Raw genomic sequence first — 17503 nt, 5'->3', positions numbered from 1 at the left:
CTTTACTTTTCAGGGCTTTACCATTTACACTACCCCTACTCTGAAGGCAGCGCATCCAGACGCTGGGTGTTCCTCGACGGTCCCACCCCTGACACGGGAGGGGCCAAGATCAAAAGGCAGAAAGCCCCGCCCAGAATTCAGAAGGGTGCATGGAAGGCGTGGCCACGCTACTGGCGGAAGTAGAAAACCAGATCGTAGGGTGAGGCTGATCTGGCAGTAGGGCCGCGGGGAAACTGCCTGGGACTGTCCCGTGCCCGTAAAGCATCCAGATCTTGTGCAGGGAGGACAGCGGGCAGATCAGCCATCAGTGCAGGTGCCCGAGGGGCGGGGCTGTTCGTGCGCGGGGCTGGTCAGGGATGCGCGCGCACTTATCCTCGCCCCTCCTCCCTCCCCCCTCCCCCTCTCCCCCTCTCCCCCCTCCCCCTCTCCCCCCTCCCCCTCTCCCCCTCTCCCCCTCTCTCCCCCTCCCCCTCCCCCCTCCCTCCCTCCCTCTCTCTCTCTATCTCTCTCTCTCTCTCTCTCTCTCTCTATCTCTATCTCTCTCTCTCTCTGGAGAGGGGCCGGCAAGGCCCCGCCCCAGGCGCCTCGCCTGAGGCCGGTCAGCTCAGCCGAGGCGCCCGCCCCCACTGGTTAAATGGGCCGACGGGGCACAATCCCCGGAAACGGCCGTGCATTCCGGGGCTGCGAGTGCGGCGGGCTGCGAGTTCGGCGGGCGACTGCGACGAGGCGCAGGTAACGGGGCGGGCAGGCGCTGCATCGGCAGAGGGGTGTGCTGCCCGCTGCTGCACCACGCGGCCTTTTAATAGGCGCTGTTTTTCTAGGCAGACAGTCTTAACGGATCCCTTTGTACCCGCGGTTCCCCCATTGGGACCTTGAGGGCCAGACCCTGAGAGAGAGGGGGACTTGCTGGAATCGCCCAGCTTGACAGGGGGAGGGCTGGAGCTAAACTCCATCATCTGCACAATCCAGCGTGCTCCAGTTCATTGTGGAGTTTATGGCAAAGTCCACAATGAGATGGTCCAGGACATGTAGTGCGATGCTCTGGCAGGATTTTTATCCACTTGCCCAGAATTGATGCTGCAGCTAAAATCCATTCATGCTTTGAGTAATTTTGTAATGTACACCCTGAAAAAAGGCAGCCTGGGAGAGTAAGGCTGGAACCCAGAGGCAGCAGTTTCTAACCCACCAACCCCACTGCCTCACCCCACCGTGACCATTCCCAGAGAATGGTTTCAGTAATCCGTCATGACTCAAGAAGGAGACCGACTTGTCAAGGAGCCTTTCTTTCACCAGAGAGCACCATGGCAGAGCAGGTAGCCCTGAGTCGGACCCAGGTGTGCGGGATCCTGCGGGAAGAGCTGTACCAGGGTGATGCCTTCCACCAGGCTGATACACATATATTCATCATCATGGGTGCATCGGTGAGTCTCCCCCAGGCCCCAGTCTGAAAAGTCAGACTTTGAATGTGACATTGTTCAAAACACATCTTACTCTGTGCCTCAGCTTTCCTGATTGAGTTTTGTGGGGCTGCATGGGCTCTGATAAATTGAGCTCTACCTGTTGCCCCTGCCTGTGTGCCACTAACCTCCCTACACTACCTTGTATACACATACTTGTGAGATGTTTCTAAAGTCTGGTCACCCATTCAGTATAGCCAGGAGTCCTAGAGCTGCCAGATCCTAAAGGACCATGACTTCTTCCTTCTCAGTGAGGAAAACAGATGCAAACAGGGAATGCTATTCATTCTGAATTCTTTTTAAACCAGTTTGTGACTTGACAAATGTCACATGGTCAGTTCTAGAAGAAAGATCTGGAGCCCTGTCTCTGCCTCTTCTCTCTGTACCAATGAAGTTCCCTGATCATAAATACTGGGTCTTTCTTTGAACACTTCCTCTTTGCCACAACTTCCAAACCCTCCTGAGAAGCTCTGCCCACCCCACCTGGCCTCAGTTGTCTAGCTGACACAACTGAATTTTGCTCTGATTGGAAAGGCCAAAGAGTAGAAGCAAAGCAGAGGAATTGCATATTGACAGTACATGGTTGGACAGGAAAAGGAGTGTGGCCTTATTGGATCTGTGGTCCCTGATGAGAGCATCCTCCCTTGTGTGCTGTGTGGCAGCAAGACAAGTACAGTGACTGATTGGACCAAGGTTTAATGGCAAAAGTGGTTTCAATTGTTTACTTTTAGCCCTGGATATGTCCCGAAGTCTGCTCAATGTTGTGTGATCATCTTCACCCTGAACTTATTGTGTAATCTTGAATAAGAGTTCCATGAAAACTAGTTAGCTCTTGACAAGGTAGGTGCAACACGGTGCATGTTGTGAGCCCCTCCGTGCTGGTGGAAATCTGTGGTTCTTTGTTCATACAGAACATGCCACCCCCTTTTCAAACCTGCTCCCTGCTGCCACTATTATATTTCTTTCTTCCCCCGTAGTAGTGGGGATTGAACTAAAGAGTACTCTACTTCTGAGCTACACCCCAGACCTTTTTGTTTTGAGATAGGATCTTGCTAAGTTGCTGAGACTGACTTGTGATCCTCCAGCCTCAGCCTTGCCAGTACCTGGGATTACAGGTCACCACCATGTCCAGCCCACCATTGTATTTCTGATCAGAACTTAAAAATAATGAGGAGGAGAGCAAGGGAGAAGGACTCTGCCACTAGAAAAGCAAGTGCAAGCCACCCCAAGCACTGTCCTCTGACACCTAGGAACCCTAAAGTCCCCTGGAGGTACCCAATTGGGGCACACAGTGGGACAGGCTTGGCCTCAGACATAGTCCCATTTGAGGAGCCATACTTGTGACAGCCACAAACCTTAACACCTCAGAATCTGACCATTAGGACTTCATTCCAAGGATCAGACTGGAGCAGCAAGTAAATAAGGATGATTTCCCTTCCCCATCCCTACCCCATGTTCTCACAATCACAGGCCAACAGTGACCTAGACCATAATGATGGATCATAACCCCAGACTCTCAACTCTTGGATACCTCACTGAGAGAATCTAAGCTTGTTGACTAGAGCAAGTGTGTGTGTGTGTGTGTGTGTGTGTGTGTATCTCAAAACCTCAGTGTTTCCTCCTAGCAAACAAGTCTTGGCCTTCTTAGGCTGATGTGTACGTTCCTGCTGGCCTTGGGTTAGGCAACTGTGTCTAATTGCAATCAGTAGGGTTCCCCTTTGCTCTCCTCTGCTTTGGGAGTGAGAACTAGAGGCTTCTAGAACCAAAATGGGAAGTGCTGGCTCCAGCAGAGGGGAGTGGAGAAGACAAGGGATGTTCTAAAGAGCCCCCATTGTTTCTCCTCCCCACCCCCCGCAGGGAGGGCCTGGAGTCCATGCAGGGGCATTTATGCCCAGACAGCACTCAGAGTAGCTCCCTTTCTTAAACCTCCTTCCATACCTGACAGCTCACTTGCTGCGGGAGATAAGCAGGGTACCAGCTGTTCTGAGAAACCAGCAAGTTCTCCATTCATTCATTCAACATGTAGCAAGTACCTCTTCCAAACCACAACAGCCACAGCCCCTTCCTCATAGAGCCAATAGACTGTGGGAAGCCAGAGCCCCAAAGGGAATAAGCAGACCAAGAGGGTCTCACAAGAAAGAAGCCACCAATGTGCTCCTGTGTCCCCTGCCCCCTTCAGCACACAGGTCCCATGAAGAAGGCCTGGAGAGTAAGGCCTTCAGGTGAGGGCTGGGGGTGCATCCCATATGAAAGGAAGAGGAAGTACCCACAGCCCTAAATCAAGAATAAGCTCAGTATGACCTAGAAACCAAAAGGAGGCCAGCAGCTGGGCCCAAGCGGCCATCCTCTGCCACTTCCTCCCTTGCAGGTTTACCCAACCCTCACGTACATGCCCAGCTTCCTTCCTGAAAGCGTCCTGATGCTGTTACCAAATGGGCTTTGAGCCACTCAAGGTTATCCTATTTCTCAAGACTCCAACCCACTTCAGGAAGAGAGTGGAGGTACTTGCTATCCAGAAAGCACTAGCGTGCAGGAAGAAACCTTGGGCATTAAAGGATATCCTCCCCTGCCTGGGGACCTTGGTGAAGCTGGAGAGTGACACTTCCATAGGAACAAGAGAAGGAGAATCCCACTGGGAGTCCATGTGGGCAGAGCATCTCACTGCAGGACCCTCTCCTCCCTGGGTCTCATTTTCCCCACCTGGACCATGATGGCCATGGCATGATGGGTGCTTATGATTTATCCAAATGACCTGGCTGCTCCAGCCCCTCCCTCTTCTTAGGATAAACACTTCAAGGCTGACTTCCCCCTTGGGCCTATAAGATTCTTGCTGTATCATGATGACGTTGGCATTCCCCCAAAGGCCTGGTGACTCAAGAGCACTGCAGTGTAGGAGGGAGGCCCTTTTGTTAGTTTTTCCTGCCTGAACCTACCTCAGCAGAGCCAGGTTCTCTCACCCCAGTGGCCAGGAGCCAGCTGGGCCTCCACCAAAGCTTAGGTCTCCACCTTGGTGAATCCTTAATGCCAACAACTCTTGGGGACAAGATGGCTCATTCCTTCTACTGGGCCTCCACCCTAAAACCCTCACACCAGAACAAAGGGTTGCAGTGATTTGGGTTTATAAAACAGGAGGCCGAGGCCAAACCTCAGGTGACCACAGGCAAGTGGTAGCCCAAGTCTCTTTTGCCCTACCTCTTCCTAGTAAGGTGAAATTTGTCCTTGAGTAGACCCTTTCCCCACCATGATTCTTGGGCAAAGCAAACAGGGTAGCAAACCTGAGAGGCTTCTACCTGCTGTAATTGTGCCCACCCCCACATGTTTAGATTTTAGGACTCCCTGTATTGCTTGCTCCAGATTCTGGTGAGAGCCTTGCAGAAGAACAGGGAGGGCAGGGCCAACCCAGCCCTGAAGAGAGCGGCTGCCCCCCCCCTGCACCCCCACTGTTCTTGGTCTACCTCACCTCTCCTTTGGGTAACTTGGAGCTCAGCAGATTGTCGGTTGCGGGGACTGAGCTGAAACAAGGCGAGCAGGTTCTATCTCTAGTTAATCCCAAAGGGAACACAAAAACAAATAGCTCCAGGGTGTGGGGCAACTGTGACTCAGCAAACCAATCCCCTGCCACCAATCCATTGCCTGGAGTCTGTCCTGATTCCTCCCAATCCATTGGAATTTTATCATAAGCAAACATTGCCTTTTAGAGGGTTTTGCAGGCCAGGATTCTTACTGTTTCTTTCAGGGTCAGTTCCCAGCAAGCTGGCCCTTTCTGGAACATGTGGAGTCAACATTGAACCATCCAGACATGAGCAGTGTCCTTACCAGCCCCGCTGAGGGAGAAAGCCAGAGGCAGGCATTGACAGTGCACTGAGAAACTGAGGGCCATGTTGGGGGAGCCCCTGGCCCAGGGTTGGGGGTCATCTGAGATAGACCTTGAGGGACCAGCAAGGGCAACCATATGATATGGTAGGTTAGAAGCTTCACTCAGCAGAGATCTGAATGGCCTTTGAGAACTCTGAGTAGACTTTTGAGTGGCCAAACTGGGCATCAGACAGGGGATTGATGCAGATGCATGAGGAGGTCTGACAGGCAAGCAGAGACTGGCTGGCAGCAATTCTGGGATATTTTCCTGAACACAGTCACCATAGCATGGGAGGCCAGTTAGCCCAGGCTCCCAGAGGTTCACATGAGTTTGTTTTGTTGTTGTATGATTTTAGTTTTGTTATTGTTGTTATGTGTTTTGGTTTTGGTTTGGTTTTAGGACCAGGGATTGAACTCAGCACTACTTTTCCACTGACCTACATAACCATTCATTTCTGTTTTGAGACAGAGTCTCACTAAGTTGCTGAAGCTGTCCTCAAACTTGTAATCCTCTGCCTCAGCCTCCCAAGTAGCTTGGATTATAGGCATGCACTACTATGCTCAGCAGTATTTTGATTTTTTTTAGATCAAGATACATCTGCAGGGGCTGAAGTTATGGCTCCGTGCTAGAGCACTTGCCTCACATGTGTGGGGCACTGAGTTTATTCCTCAGCACCACATAAATAAATAAAATAAAATAAAAGTATTATGCCCATCTACAATAAAAAATTAAAACAATTTAAATTTTTTTTTTACAAAAAGATCTGCAGGGAAGGTTTCTACAACTTAATTTTGCATGAATATTCAAGTCTTTTATCTTATCCCTGGGGATGGATTTCCTGTCTGGATTGAGTTGAGATCTTGGTTGGGACAGTGCTTTATGCCTGTGCCACCCACTCACCTCTCCCCACAGAGTGGCAGGGCCCCATAAAGTGTGGGTTCACAGACCAGACCTTCCCACAGTCTTGATTATAGGGTCTGAAATGAAAGGGCCTTGCTCCATTATTGTTCAAGAGCCCGCTGGTCATTCTACCCCTTCCTCTTCCATCTAGTTTGTCAGGTTACAAAATTAAAGCTTGTTAGGCTATTGATAGTAACTGGGTGACTGAACTGGATGAGCAGATTGGCTTGGAGAGGAGGGATGTTGTTATTCTTCCTGGAGCTTCTGCTGCCCAAGAGAATGAGGTGTATGCATAGGCCATTTTAATGGAATTGTATCATTGTCTCAGTAGTAGGCCTGAACGTTTATTTCTAGTTCTTTTCTTTTTCTGGTAGCACTGAAGATTGAACACAGTGGTGATCTACCACTGAGCTACATCTCCAGCTTTTTATTTTTTATTGTGAGACAGGGTCACACTGAGTTGCTCAGGCTGGCCTCCAACTTGCAATCCTCCTGCCTCAGCCTCCTGAGCAGCTGGGATTACAGGCATATGCTGGCTCCATTTCTAGGTTCTTTATAGCACTTACTTTTGTAGTCTGGTGTGGTGGCTTGCACCAGGGATTTAGAAGGCTGAGGCAGGCAGATGGAAAGTTCCAGGCCATCCTGGGCAACTTAGGGAGACCCTGTCCCAAAATTAAAAGGGCTGGAGAGCTGGGGCTATAGCTCAGTGGCAGAGTGTTTGTCTAGCACGTGTGGGGCACTGGGTTCAATCGTTAGCACCATATAAAAATAAACACATTCTGTCCATCTACAACTACAAAAAAAAAACTTTAACAAAAGGGCTGGGGATGCAGCTCAGTGATACAGCATTCCTGGGTCAATCCCCTATACCAAATAACATTCACTTTTGTTAGTGGAATTGTTTTTAAATTGTTTTTTCCTCCAACTTCTTGTTGCTAGTAAGTATAAGGCAGGTGGTATGTGCCTATTAATTTTTTATAATTTTTATTGGAATATATGTTGAAAAGAATACAAACTATAAGGGGACAGCCTGATGACTTTACAAACTTGAGACACCTATTTACCTTCTACCACATCAAGAAATAGAACATTATCTGCACTCTAGAAGCGCTGCCTTATGATCACTGCTACCTTAGGGGAATTTCTAAACCACTCCCCACCCTCTGATCAGTTATTATTTTTGTCACTTTTTTTGGTACACATGACAATACACAGATACAGAACATTTTCATCTTCCCTGAAAGTTCTTGGGTGCCCCTTCCCATCCCACCCCCTATTCCAGGCAACTACTGATTTAATTCCTGTACTAATAAGCTAATGTTGCCCATTCTAGGACTTTATTTAAGTGAACTCAAAGGTTTAATCTTTTGTGTCTGAGTTCTTTGACTCAGCATAATATTTTTTATGACTGGTCAGTGTTTCACAGATCTGTAACATGTTCCTCCTCTGTTGCTGAGTAATATGTCTTTGTTTCTTCACCTGCTGATTCATTTGGGGTATTTTCAGTTTGGGTCTGTTTTCAATTAGATTGCTGTGAACATTCATGCACAGATTTTTGTGTGGCCTCCTGCTTTCATTCCTCTAGGAGTAGAATAGCTTTCTTTAATGAGAAGCTGCCAAGCTACGTTAGAGAGTGCCTGACCATCTCATTTCTCCCACCCACATACGTGAGTTCACACCAACACTAGGTGTTCTCAGTCTTCTAGATTATGATCATTCTCGTGAGTGTGAAATGCTGTGTGGTTTGCATTTTTTCTGACAACTAACAATCTTGAATACTTTTAATGTTTTTAGTAGCCATTCATTTCTCTTCCTTATGAAGCATCTGGCCAAGACACTTACCCATTTTTAATTGGGTTGTTTTCTTATTGTATTGTAGGAGCTGCTTGTATATTCTGGATGCAGATAAGTTGAGTGAATACTGTCTCTCAGTCTGTGGCTTGTGTTTGTTTGTTTTGTTTTGGTGCTAGGTATCCAACCCTGGGCCTTCTGCATGCAACGCATGCATTCTGCCACTGAGTCACCCCTAGCACCTCCATGTTCTCAATAGCATTTTTTGATGAGACAGTTTTTAATTTCAGTCAAGTCTTAATTTTTCAGTTTTTATGGTATTGCTTTCTGTGTCCTAAGAAATTTTTTCCGGCTCCTATCTAATGATTTTTAAACCTAGAAACCTTGCTAAACTCTTATTAACTCTAATTATTTATCTGCAGATCGATTTCAGGTGGGTTTTTAATAGACAAACCATCATCTACAAATAATGACAGTTTTACTTCCTCCTTTCCAAACCTAAATCCATTTTCATTTCCTTCCTTGTTGGACTGGCTAGTTCAACATCTACTAAAGAGCCAGTAGCAGGTATTTTTTTCTTGTTCCTGGTTGTTTACAGGGAGTTATTTCAACGTTTCCCATTCTGTATGGTGTCTGTAGGGTGTTCCATAGATGCCCTTTATCAAGTTAAGGGATTCCCCATTTGTCTACTTTGCTAAAAATTTTCATCATGAATAGATAATACTCTGAAACCCTTTAAATACATTTCTTGAGTTTAGCAAGGTTGCTAGATTTTAAAAAATCAATATGTAGGAGTAGGCAAAGATTTCTCAGTTTTTCCTTTACTCTCTTCTCAGTGACTGATTTTTGTTTTTTATATCACACCAATCTTTTGTTTCCCAGATAAATCCACCTTTGTTATGATGTGTTACATATTTTAACATGGCAGGATTCAGTTTGCTGACGTTTTCTATAGGATTCTTGTATCTGCATGGGTATATGTGAAGGGTTTTCCCATGTGCCTTTCTCATCAAATCTCACGGCCAAGGTTCTGCGAGAACTAGAAAGTGGCTTCAGGAAAGTTTCCCTTCTTCTGTCTAAAGGAGGAGTTTGCTTCAGAATGAAATTCTCTCCTCCCTGATTTTGGTAGAACCCACTGGCAGTGGGAAGGTTTGTTATCACTGCCCCACTCAGGTCCCTTGCTCCATATTATAGGTTGAACTTTTGTAGAAATGTGTCCATCTCATCTAAGTCGTTAACTGATAAAGTTGTTTATAAAACTCTCTTCTGTGCTTCCCATCTGTAGTTCTGTTCCATTGTACCCCCAATTATTTGTGCCTGTTGAAAAAGCCATGTTGCAAAGGGTTTTCTGGCTGTTATTAGTCTTTTTCAAACACCAAATTCTAACTTTGTTGATCTTTTGCTTTTATTAGTTTTCCATTTTATTAACTTTTCATTTTTTTTAATTTTTTAAGTTGTAGATGGACACAATACCTTTATTTTATTTGTTTATTTTTATGTGGTGCTGAGGATTGAACCCAGTGCCTTAGACATACCAGGCAAGTACTCTACCACTGAGGCACAACCCCAGCCCGACTTTTCTTTTTCATGATTTCTTTCCTTATAATTTTTTTTTGTTTTGAAAGTCTGCTATCCTTTTCCTAACTTCATAATTCGAATAGGTAGCTCATTGTTTCTGAGTTACTCTTTTTTGCTGATACAAAGTTTAAGGCCACATCTTACTAGTTTTGCTACTTTGCACCTTAGTCATCTTTCAGTTCTAATGAACTGAATGTCCGGGTTTCTTCTGGAATGCAGGAAACACTTACATCTTCCAGATGAAGGGTCCAGGCCCACAGCAGGCTCAAATCTCAGGGCTTCTCTGGCAGTGTATGGGGACAAGATAGATAAGCTTGTGGCTGAGTGATAACCTGAGTGCGTGCTCACATCACTAGGAGGGGTGATGATCTAGGTCATGTTCATAGCTTCCCCTTACCACGCCTATTCTCTTTGTCACAGGGCGACCTTGCCAAGAAGAAGATCTACCCCACCATCTGGTAAGTGCATTCCCCTGGGCCTCCCCACCAGGGAAAGGCCTGGCCCTGCACTCCCTGGCCTGGCCTGGCCTGGCTGGGCACAGCTGTGCTCTGCACTCAGGTGGCTGTTCCGTGATGGCCTTCTACCCGAAGACACCTTCATCGTGGGCTATGCTCGCTCCCGACTCACAGTGGATGACATCCGTAAGCAGACTGAGCCCTTCTTCAGAGTGAGTGGCTTCAGGGTCCCCCCAACCTTGTTCTGTCCTCTTCCTTAGCCCCAGCAGTGTCGGGCCCAGGTGGCCCAGTGGGAGATGCCCCTGTCCCATCTTAGGATGCATTTCCTTTCCCCCTTCCTCACTTGACTGGCAGAAAGATAGGATGCCTTAGGACAGATGCCTAGCACTCAAGCCTTAGCACCTCACATCCTTGAGGGCCCCAAAACCACCCACTCGACAGGCACCCAAAAGTTCTGCATGCCTACTCTTGCTGCTTCCTCCGTTATAGGAAGAACTCTAGGCATAAAGAGGGAAAGGGGTCCCTCTAGCATGATAACCCATTTCCCAGCCCCTCTCTGACCTAGATTTACTCAGTCCACCCTGATGTGCTCTGGGGCCACATTGGGATATACCATGAACTAGAAAAAGGATTCCCTCCCTCACAGGTACCTCTTCCCTACAGGAAATCCTACTGCACATGAGCATTTTTCTTAGCAAATTGTAGTTTGGTGTGCTAATTTTGGTAAAAGATCTTTCTCCACTGTATTTCTCCAGGTCAGATTTTTCCTGAAATACAACTTCTGTCTTAGGGAAAAAGGTCCTAGGGTTGTACGGGGGTGATTATATAGGTTTCAAGCCCTGCATGGGGCTGCTGTGCCCCATCTCTGCACAGTAGTCCTGCCTGCCTCAGCCTCCCTCCCCATGAATGCATGAATCTGCCAGGGTGGGGTAAACAGTATGAAGGGCCAGGACAGTTGACTTCTAAGAGAACCCTCCCAAATCTCCAGGGAAGCCCATCATGGCTGTGGGATAAAAGAGACAAATGCATATAAACAAGACCCTTCACTTTCCTGGGGCAGAGCAGACATGGAGTCTCAAGAAGGTAGAAAAGTGGGGCTGACATTGTGTCTATCTGTCCTTCCATCTCTCCCAGGCCACCCCAGAGGAGAGGCCCAAGCTGGAGGAGTTCTTCACCCGCAATTCCTATGTGGCTGGCCAGTATGACGACCCAGCCTCCTTCAAGCGCCTCAACAGCCATATGAACGCCCTTCACCAGGGGCCACAGGCCAACCGGCTCTTCTACCTGGCCTTGCCTCCCACAGTTTATGAGGCTGTCACCAAGAACATCCATGAGACCTGCATGAGCCAGACGTAAGGCCTGTCCTTTGCCCTCTCTCCCTGCCCCTTTTGTTTGACCTGCCTTGATGTGGTCTGCCCTAGCCACAGATCCAGCACTGGCCTGAGAAGCCAGGGTGAGGAAGGGGGATGCCCCGTTTGTTCTACATATGAATTAGCTCTCCAAATAAAGGGAAAGGCTATAAATACACTATTAAAACCTCTGCCACGTTTGTGTACAGCATGAAAAGTTCCTCATTACAGATGAAATCGTCCCTAGCAGCAGTTCCCTGAAAAACCACAAGATGGCAGTGTTGCTCCATGAAATGCACCCTTCCACTTGCTGATGCTCTTGCATTTCACGTTTTCCCACAGTCCCTACCATGAGCACCAGGTGGCAGTGTTGCTCCACAAGAAACTACTTCCAATCCACCAGAGTCTCTTTCCTGGTTTTCAATAAGGAAAACAATGTTTCTTTCTTTTTTTTTTTTAATTTTTAATATTTATTTTTCAGCGGACACAACATCTTTGTTTGTATGTGGTGCTGAGGATCAAACCTGGGCCGCACGCATGCCAGGCAAGCGTGCTACCCTTGAGCCACATCCCCAGCCCAGGAAAACCATGTTAACAATTGCAGGGATAGAAAAGGACGTTTTCTTTTTTTTTTTTTTTAATGTTTTCTAATTGTAGATGGAAACAATACGTTTGTTTTATTTATTTATTTATATGTGGTGCTGAGAATTGAACCCAGTGCCTCACACATGCTAGGCAAGTGCTCTACCACTGAGCCCAACTTCAGCCCCAGGACCTTTTCTCTTTTTCAAACAAATGGCTTTATGCACAACCAGAGACATGAAAAATTGTGCTCTATTTGTGTAATATACATTGGATTGCATTCTGTTGACACATATAACAAATTAGAATAAATAAAATTTTTTTTAATAAAAATAAATTTTAAAATGGGCACATGCTTGTAATCCCAGTGACCTAGGAGGTTGAGACAAGAAGATTGCAAGTTCAGTGTCAGCCTCAGCAACTTAGCTTATAAGTTTGAGAGCAGCCTGGGCATTTAGCAAGACCTTGTCTCAAAAAAAAAATGGAGAACCTCTGACCTTGATGCCCCTTCCTCTTGCTCCCCAACTAGCCACTGGGCCACTCCTGACCCACCAAAGACCCATTGTGGGGCCAGAGAGGAATAGGGCCACCTAGGAATATGCCAGCAGTGCCACCCCAGCACCCACAGTGGTTAAGCTGAAAGCTGTTCAGTCACCAACAGGGTAGTGGGAAGGTTTCTGTGGTGTTGAGCCTGGCGTTGAGTACTGGGGAAACAGAGGTATTGTTAGGTATGACAGGTCTCTGTGCTTTGAAAAGGGGGCAAGGGCCAGCAAAACTTAGGAATGCAGAGGATAGAGGATCTGCTCCCTGGACACAGTGTCAGAGTGACATGGCTTTGGGCTCCTGGCAGAGGCTGGAATCGCATTATTGTGGAGAAGCCCTTCGGGAGAGATCTACAGAGTTCTGACCAGCTGTCCAACCACATCTCTTCCCTGTTCCGTGAGGACCAGATCTATCGCATTGACCACTACCTGGGCAAGGAGATGGTTCAGAACCTCATGGTGCTGAGGTGGGGGCTAAGTCCTGGCCTATGCCTATACATGGGACAGGGTGAAACAGTACAAGGCCAGGGGTGGGTACTTGGGGAGCCCCACAGATGATGCTGCCCCAAGGACAAATTCCTCAAGAATGTAAGCAAGGGTGGTGGGCTCCAGGTCTGGGTATAGTTCTGCTGACTGCTCAGATTTGGCTGCTGTGCTGCAGAAACTAAAGGACAGTTCCACCTGGGGACTCTTCCACCTCCCCACAGATTTGCCAACAGGATCTTTGGCCCCATCTGGAACCGGGACAACATTGCCTGTGTGATCCTCACCTTCAAAGAGCCCTTTGGCACTGAGGGCCGTGGGGGCTACTTTGATGAATTTGGGATTATCCGGTAAGAGCCTGTCTCGTGCTCCCAGGAAGCCAGCATAGGGCATGGAACACAAATCTAGTCATCCTACAGGGCCACTCCTCCCTGTTCTGGTGATTCCTCCTCACAATCTGAAATCAAAAATCTGAGTGAGTTGTCACATATGGCTAGAGGGGTAGGACTCCTATCCAGCTGAACATCCCAGGGGTTTCCTGGGTCAGTGACAGGGTCAACTGTCTACTTTTTTACTTTGAAGGGACCTGGAAGACTTTGGGGAGCAGGAAGCAAGTCTCACAGCCTGTCACTGGGAAGCCTTGTTTGAGGACCCTGGGCTCCATGGAACCTGGGCAACAGGGAGAGGGAATGAAGCAAGCCCATTCCTTATGTTTTCCACCCATCCTGAAAGTAGTGCTTGACCAGAGCTTTGGTCTCTTCTGTCTCCAGGGATGTGATGCAGAACCACCTTCTGCAGATGCTGTGTCTGGTGGCCATGGAGAAGCCTGCCTCCACTGACTCAGATGATGTCCGTGATGAGAAGGTAGGTGAAGGTACAAGATGCACCTGCCAAGTCCCCAGTGGCCATTTCACACCTGCTGCCCTGTATCCCATCTTGTTATCCAAAGGGTCCACTCTCCCTGCCTTTCTCCCAGGTCAAGGTATTGAAATGTATCTCAGAGGTGCAGGCTGACAACGTGGTCCTGGGCCAGTACGTGGGGAACCCCAGTGGAGAGGGTGAGGCCACCAAAGGGTACCTGGATGACCCCACAGTGCCCCATGGGTCCACCACTGCTACCTTTGCAGCTGTTGTCCTCTATGTGGAGAATGAGCGGTGGGATGGTAGGTAACACTTCTGGGGCCTGGTGAGGCAGGGCTGGGCCTTCCCTTGTGGAGACCTTCTCAGTGGGGTCAGACACACTGACTGCTCAATGGCAGGGGACTCTGGAGGGGGAAGCCTGGTGGGTGTGGGACATGGTACCCTGGCCATACACCACATATACATTTGCACACACATACTTAGACTGAAGTTCTCACTCATTCTCACTCCCCACACTACTGGGAGAGCCAGTCCTGAGATCAGCCCTGCCCCCACCCAGGGGTGCCCTTCATCCTGCGCTGTGGCAAAGCCCTGAATGAGCGCAAGGCCGAGGTGAGGCTGCAGTTCCGCGATGTGGCCGGTGACATCTTCCACCAGCAGTGTAAGCGCAATGAGCTGGTGATCCGAGTGCAGCCAAATGAAGCCGTGTACACCAAGATGATGACCAAGAAGCCTGGCATGTTCTTCAACCCTGAGGAGTCAGAGCTGGACCTGACTTATGGCAACAGATACAAGGTGCCCACAGGGAAAGCTGGTCAGGAAAGGCCTCCAAGGGATGGCCTAGGTGGCCACACACCAGGGTATCAATAAGACCCCCTCTCCCACAGAACGTGAAGCTTCCTGATGCCTATGAGCGCCTCATCCTGGACGTCTTCTGTGGAAGCCAGATGCACTTTGTGCGCAGGTGAGGGTCCCCAGAAGCCCAGTTCCAGCTGTCTCGTGGAAGAGAGGATACCAGGCAGTGGGGTGGCCTTCTCCCTCCCTCCCCATATGCCCCACTCCCCGCCAAAGCCACATTTTATCCCCTTAGCGATGAGCTCCGGGAGGCCTGGCGGATCTTCACACCACTGCTGCACAGGATTGAGCGAGAGAAGCCCCAACCCATCCCTTACACATATGGCAGGTGAGGGAAGGATGGGGGACTAGGGGAGCAAAGACAGCTGGGAACATCTCTGCCCTGCTCTCACATCTTGCCCTGTACCTGTTCTGTTTCTAGCCGAGGCCCTGTGGAGGCAGATGAGCTGATGAAGAGAGTGGGCTTCCAGTATGAGGGCACCTACAAGTGGGTGAACCCCCACAAGCTCTGAGACCCAGGCACCCACTCCCACCTACCCCATCTGCCCCCTGTGTTTGTCCTTCCCACACCCGACCTCACCTCAGGAGAACCCCATGATGGGAAGACTTCGGGACCATAGGCCTAACATTCCTCAGCCCCAGGCTTGGGCCACCACCATCTTTCCCTTGCTGCTGATGCTATTGCTGTTGCTACCATTGTGGCCGCCGCCGCTGCTAACATCAGTACCCCTCCCTGGGCCCAGCTACATTCTTCAACCATTAAGCACCGATGACACGCATCATGACTGTCCTGAGCCAGTGCTGGCCCTGTCTGAGCCACCAATCTCTCCATGGAACCTGAGTCATTTCCTCCCTTCACTCCAACCTCCAGAGAAGAAGAGTGGCCCATCAGTCTGTCCCAGGACTCCTCAGGACAAAATGTTAGGGACAATGGAGAGGAGCCATGGGCCATAGTGGGGCAGTGGCCAAATCACACTTCCCAGTGACTATGAGCAAGCTCCTCTGAACTTGAGGAAGTGACCAAGTGCATCCATGTGAGATCCCATGGGCACACTAACCTCAATGCCAGTTGACATTCCTGGTCACCAGGTAGAAGGGACTTCACGCTGCCCAGCAGTGTCTTGTTCTCCCAGATGTCCCTTCTTAAAAATTCTGCACTCCGTGGAAAGGCAGAAGCAGCAGCTAAGAGTCCCCTCAACCCCTGCCATTAAATCCTCAAACAGCCCCACCTGTCCCCTTGTCATTTCCTCTCTGCCACCTGGAGTCATACAAGAGACCTGTCACTTACCCATTCCCTGTGTCACCCACTATGCCTCCTCTAGCACCAGCTCCATACCTTCTTTCTGGGGATCCTTGCCTCAGGCATCTCCCATGGCAGTGTAGCCAGGAACCTGGGCCTGAACGCCTCCCACTCTCCCTACATCTATTACCATCAGTCTGCTCCACTTCATGGGTGTTTGTCATAGAAACCAGCTTGAGGTACAAGGACAAGTCACAAAGTGGATGCTTACAACAACAGAAATGCATTCTCTCACCATTCTGGAGATCGGAAGTCTTAAGGTCAAAGCATGGACTTTTGGTATGTGCTGGAGGCTACCTCTTCAATTGCAGGGGCTCCTGGTATTCCTTGGCTTGTGGCAGCCTCCATGGTCACAAGGCCTTCCCCTGTATGTCTGCCTCCCTCTTAAAGGAAGTCGCATATTGGAACAGGGGCCACCTTACTGCAGTATGATATCTTCCTACCTCAACTAAGTACACCTGCAAACATCATATTTCCAAATAAGGTCATATCCTTAGGCTCCAAGTGAACATGCACTTGGTTGAAACCAGTACTCTGCCCCCAATAAGAACAGCATCCCCTTAGCACAGCAGCTGTCCTGCCCTTTCACCTCTGGGCTGAACACTGGGTAGATAGATGGACAGGAAGTGGCACCTTGGGCCCTGCGCTGGTGACCTGGGTTCTGGTAGAAGAGGCTGAAGGTACAATGATCAGAGGGCAGGATGTTTTGTGGAGTGGGCAAAGCAACAGCCCAGAGAATGACCCAGTGAGGAATAGTGTACTCTAAGCAGAAGTGAGGACATGTATACCTGGGCCATATTCCCATGGAGGGGAGACTGGATGAGGACTGTGACATCAGGGCAAATTCTTCAGGCTGTCAGCAGGAGGCTGACTGGAGTGAAGCCAGCTTAGACTCAGCACTTCTGTCCCCACCAACCCCACTTGGGAAGATGGGAATTCAATATGTTGCCAGGCTGATCGTGAACACCTATGTTCCAGCCATCCTCCTGCTTCAGACTTCCAAGACACTTCTTAGACTGTCACTGAGAACCAGCTGCCCTCACACATTCCCTGAGCTGGGGTGGTAACGGGCTGGTTAGGGTAAGCATAGCAGGAAGGCTCCTGCCTGAGACTTGTAGAAGAAATATAAAAAGCAGAATGTCAACTGTAACATGGGCTCACTCCTGTCCACAAGCTGGACACTGTAATTTCCATCCTGTAAATGAGAGGTGATGCCTCTGGATTGTGTAAGGAGGGAAATTACCAACTTCACCTGGAACCTGACTTGGGAACAAGGGATCTTGATGGGAAACGGGCATGTCACTGGGCTCTTAAGGGTCCTTTCTAGCACAGGTCCTTACAGAACAGCCAACAGAACTGTGTGGCCAGCGTTACAGTCCAGGCTTTGGTTACAGTGGCAGGCCTTGATCCTCTGTCCTCCTGGTCTCTGGTCTACTGGAGAAGGAACCTCAGGGGACCACAGCAAAGGCTGAAACCCAGGAGTGATTTGGGACT

At 49.0% G+C, this 17503-nt stretch overlaps 1 protein-coding gene across 4 annotated transcripts; it reads left to right on the top strand.

Moving 5' to 3' along the window:
* Positions 1 to 184: 184 nt before the first annotated feature.
* G6pd (glucose-6-phosphate dehydrogenase) lies at positions 185 to 15934 on the top strand. 4 transcript variants are annotated; one of them, XM_077106410.1, is made up of 13 exons: positions 185 to 313; positions 1294 to 1421; positions 10003 to 10040; positions 10141 to 10249; positions 11172 to 11389; positions 12819 to 12977; positions 13218 to 13343; positions 13764 to 13857; positions 13970 to 14156; positions 14414 to 14649; positions 14742 to 14818; positions 14945 to 15037; positions 15131 to 15934. In XM_077106410.1, the coding sequence occupies exons 2-13, from the start codon at positions 1302 to 1304 to the stop codon at positions 15219 to 15221; spliced, it is 1548 nt and encodes a 515-aa protein (XP_076962525.1). In that variant the 5' UTR covers positions 185 to 313; positions 1294 to 1301; the 3' UTR covers positions 15222 to 15934. The 4 variants fall into 4 exon arrangements, with proteins under 4 accessions (XP_076962525.1, XP_076962528.1, XP_076962526.1 ...); XM_077106413.1 differs by lacking the exon at positions 185 to 313 and adding an exon at positions 605 to 718 and having other exon boundaries at positions 1296 to 1421; XM_077106411.1 differs by lacking the exon at positions 185 to 313 and adding an exon at positions 663 to 732.
* The last annotated feature ends 1569 nt before the right edge of the window (positions 15935 to 17503 follow it).

This window comes from Callospermophilus lateralis, chromosome X (genome assembly GCF_048772815.1).
Source record: "Callospermophilus lateralis isolate mCalLat2 chromosome X, mCalLat2.hap1, whole genome shotgun sequence".
Taxonomy (NCBI): Eukaryota; Metazoa; Chordata; class Mammalia; order Rodentia; family Sciuridae; genus Callospermophilus; species Callospermophilus lateralis.
Note: the sequence above shows the minus strand (reverse complement) of the source record. Positions and strands in the feature narration are given on the sequence as shown.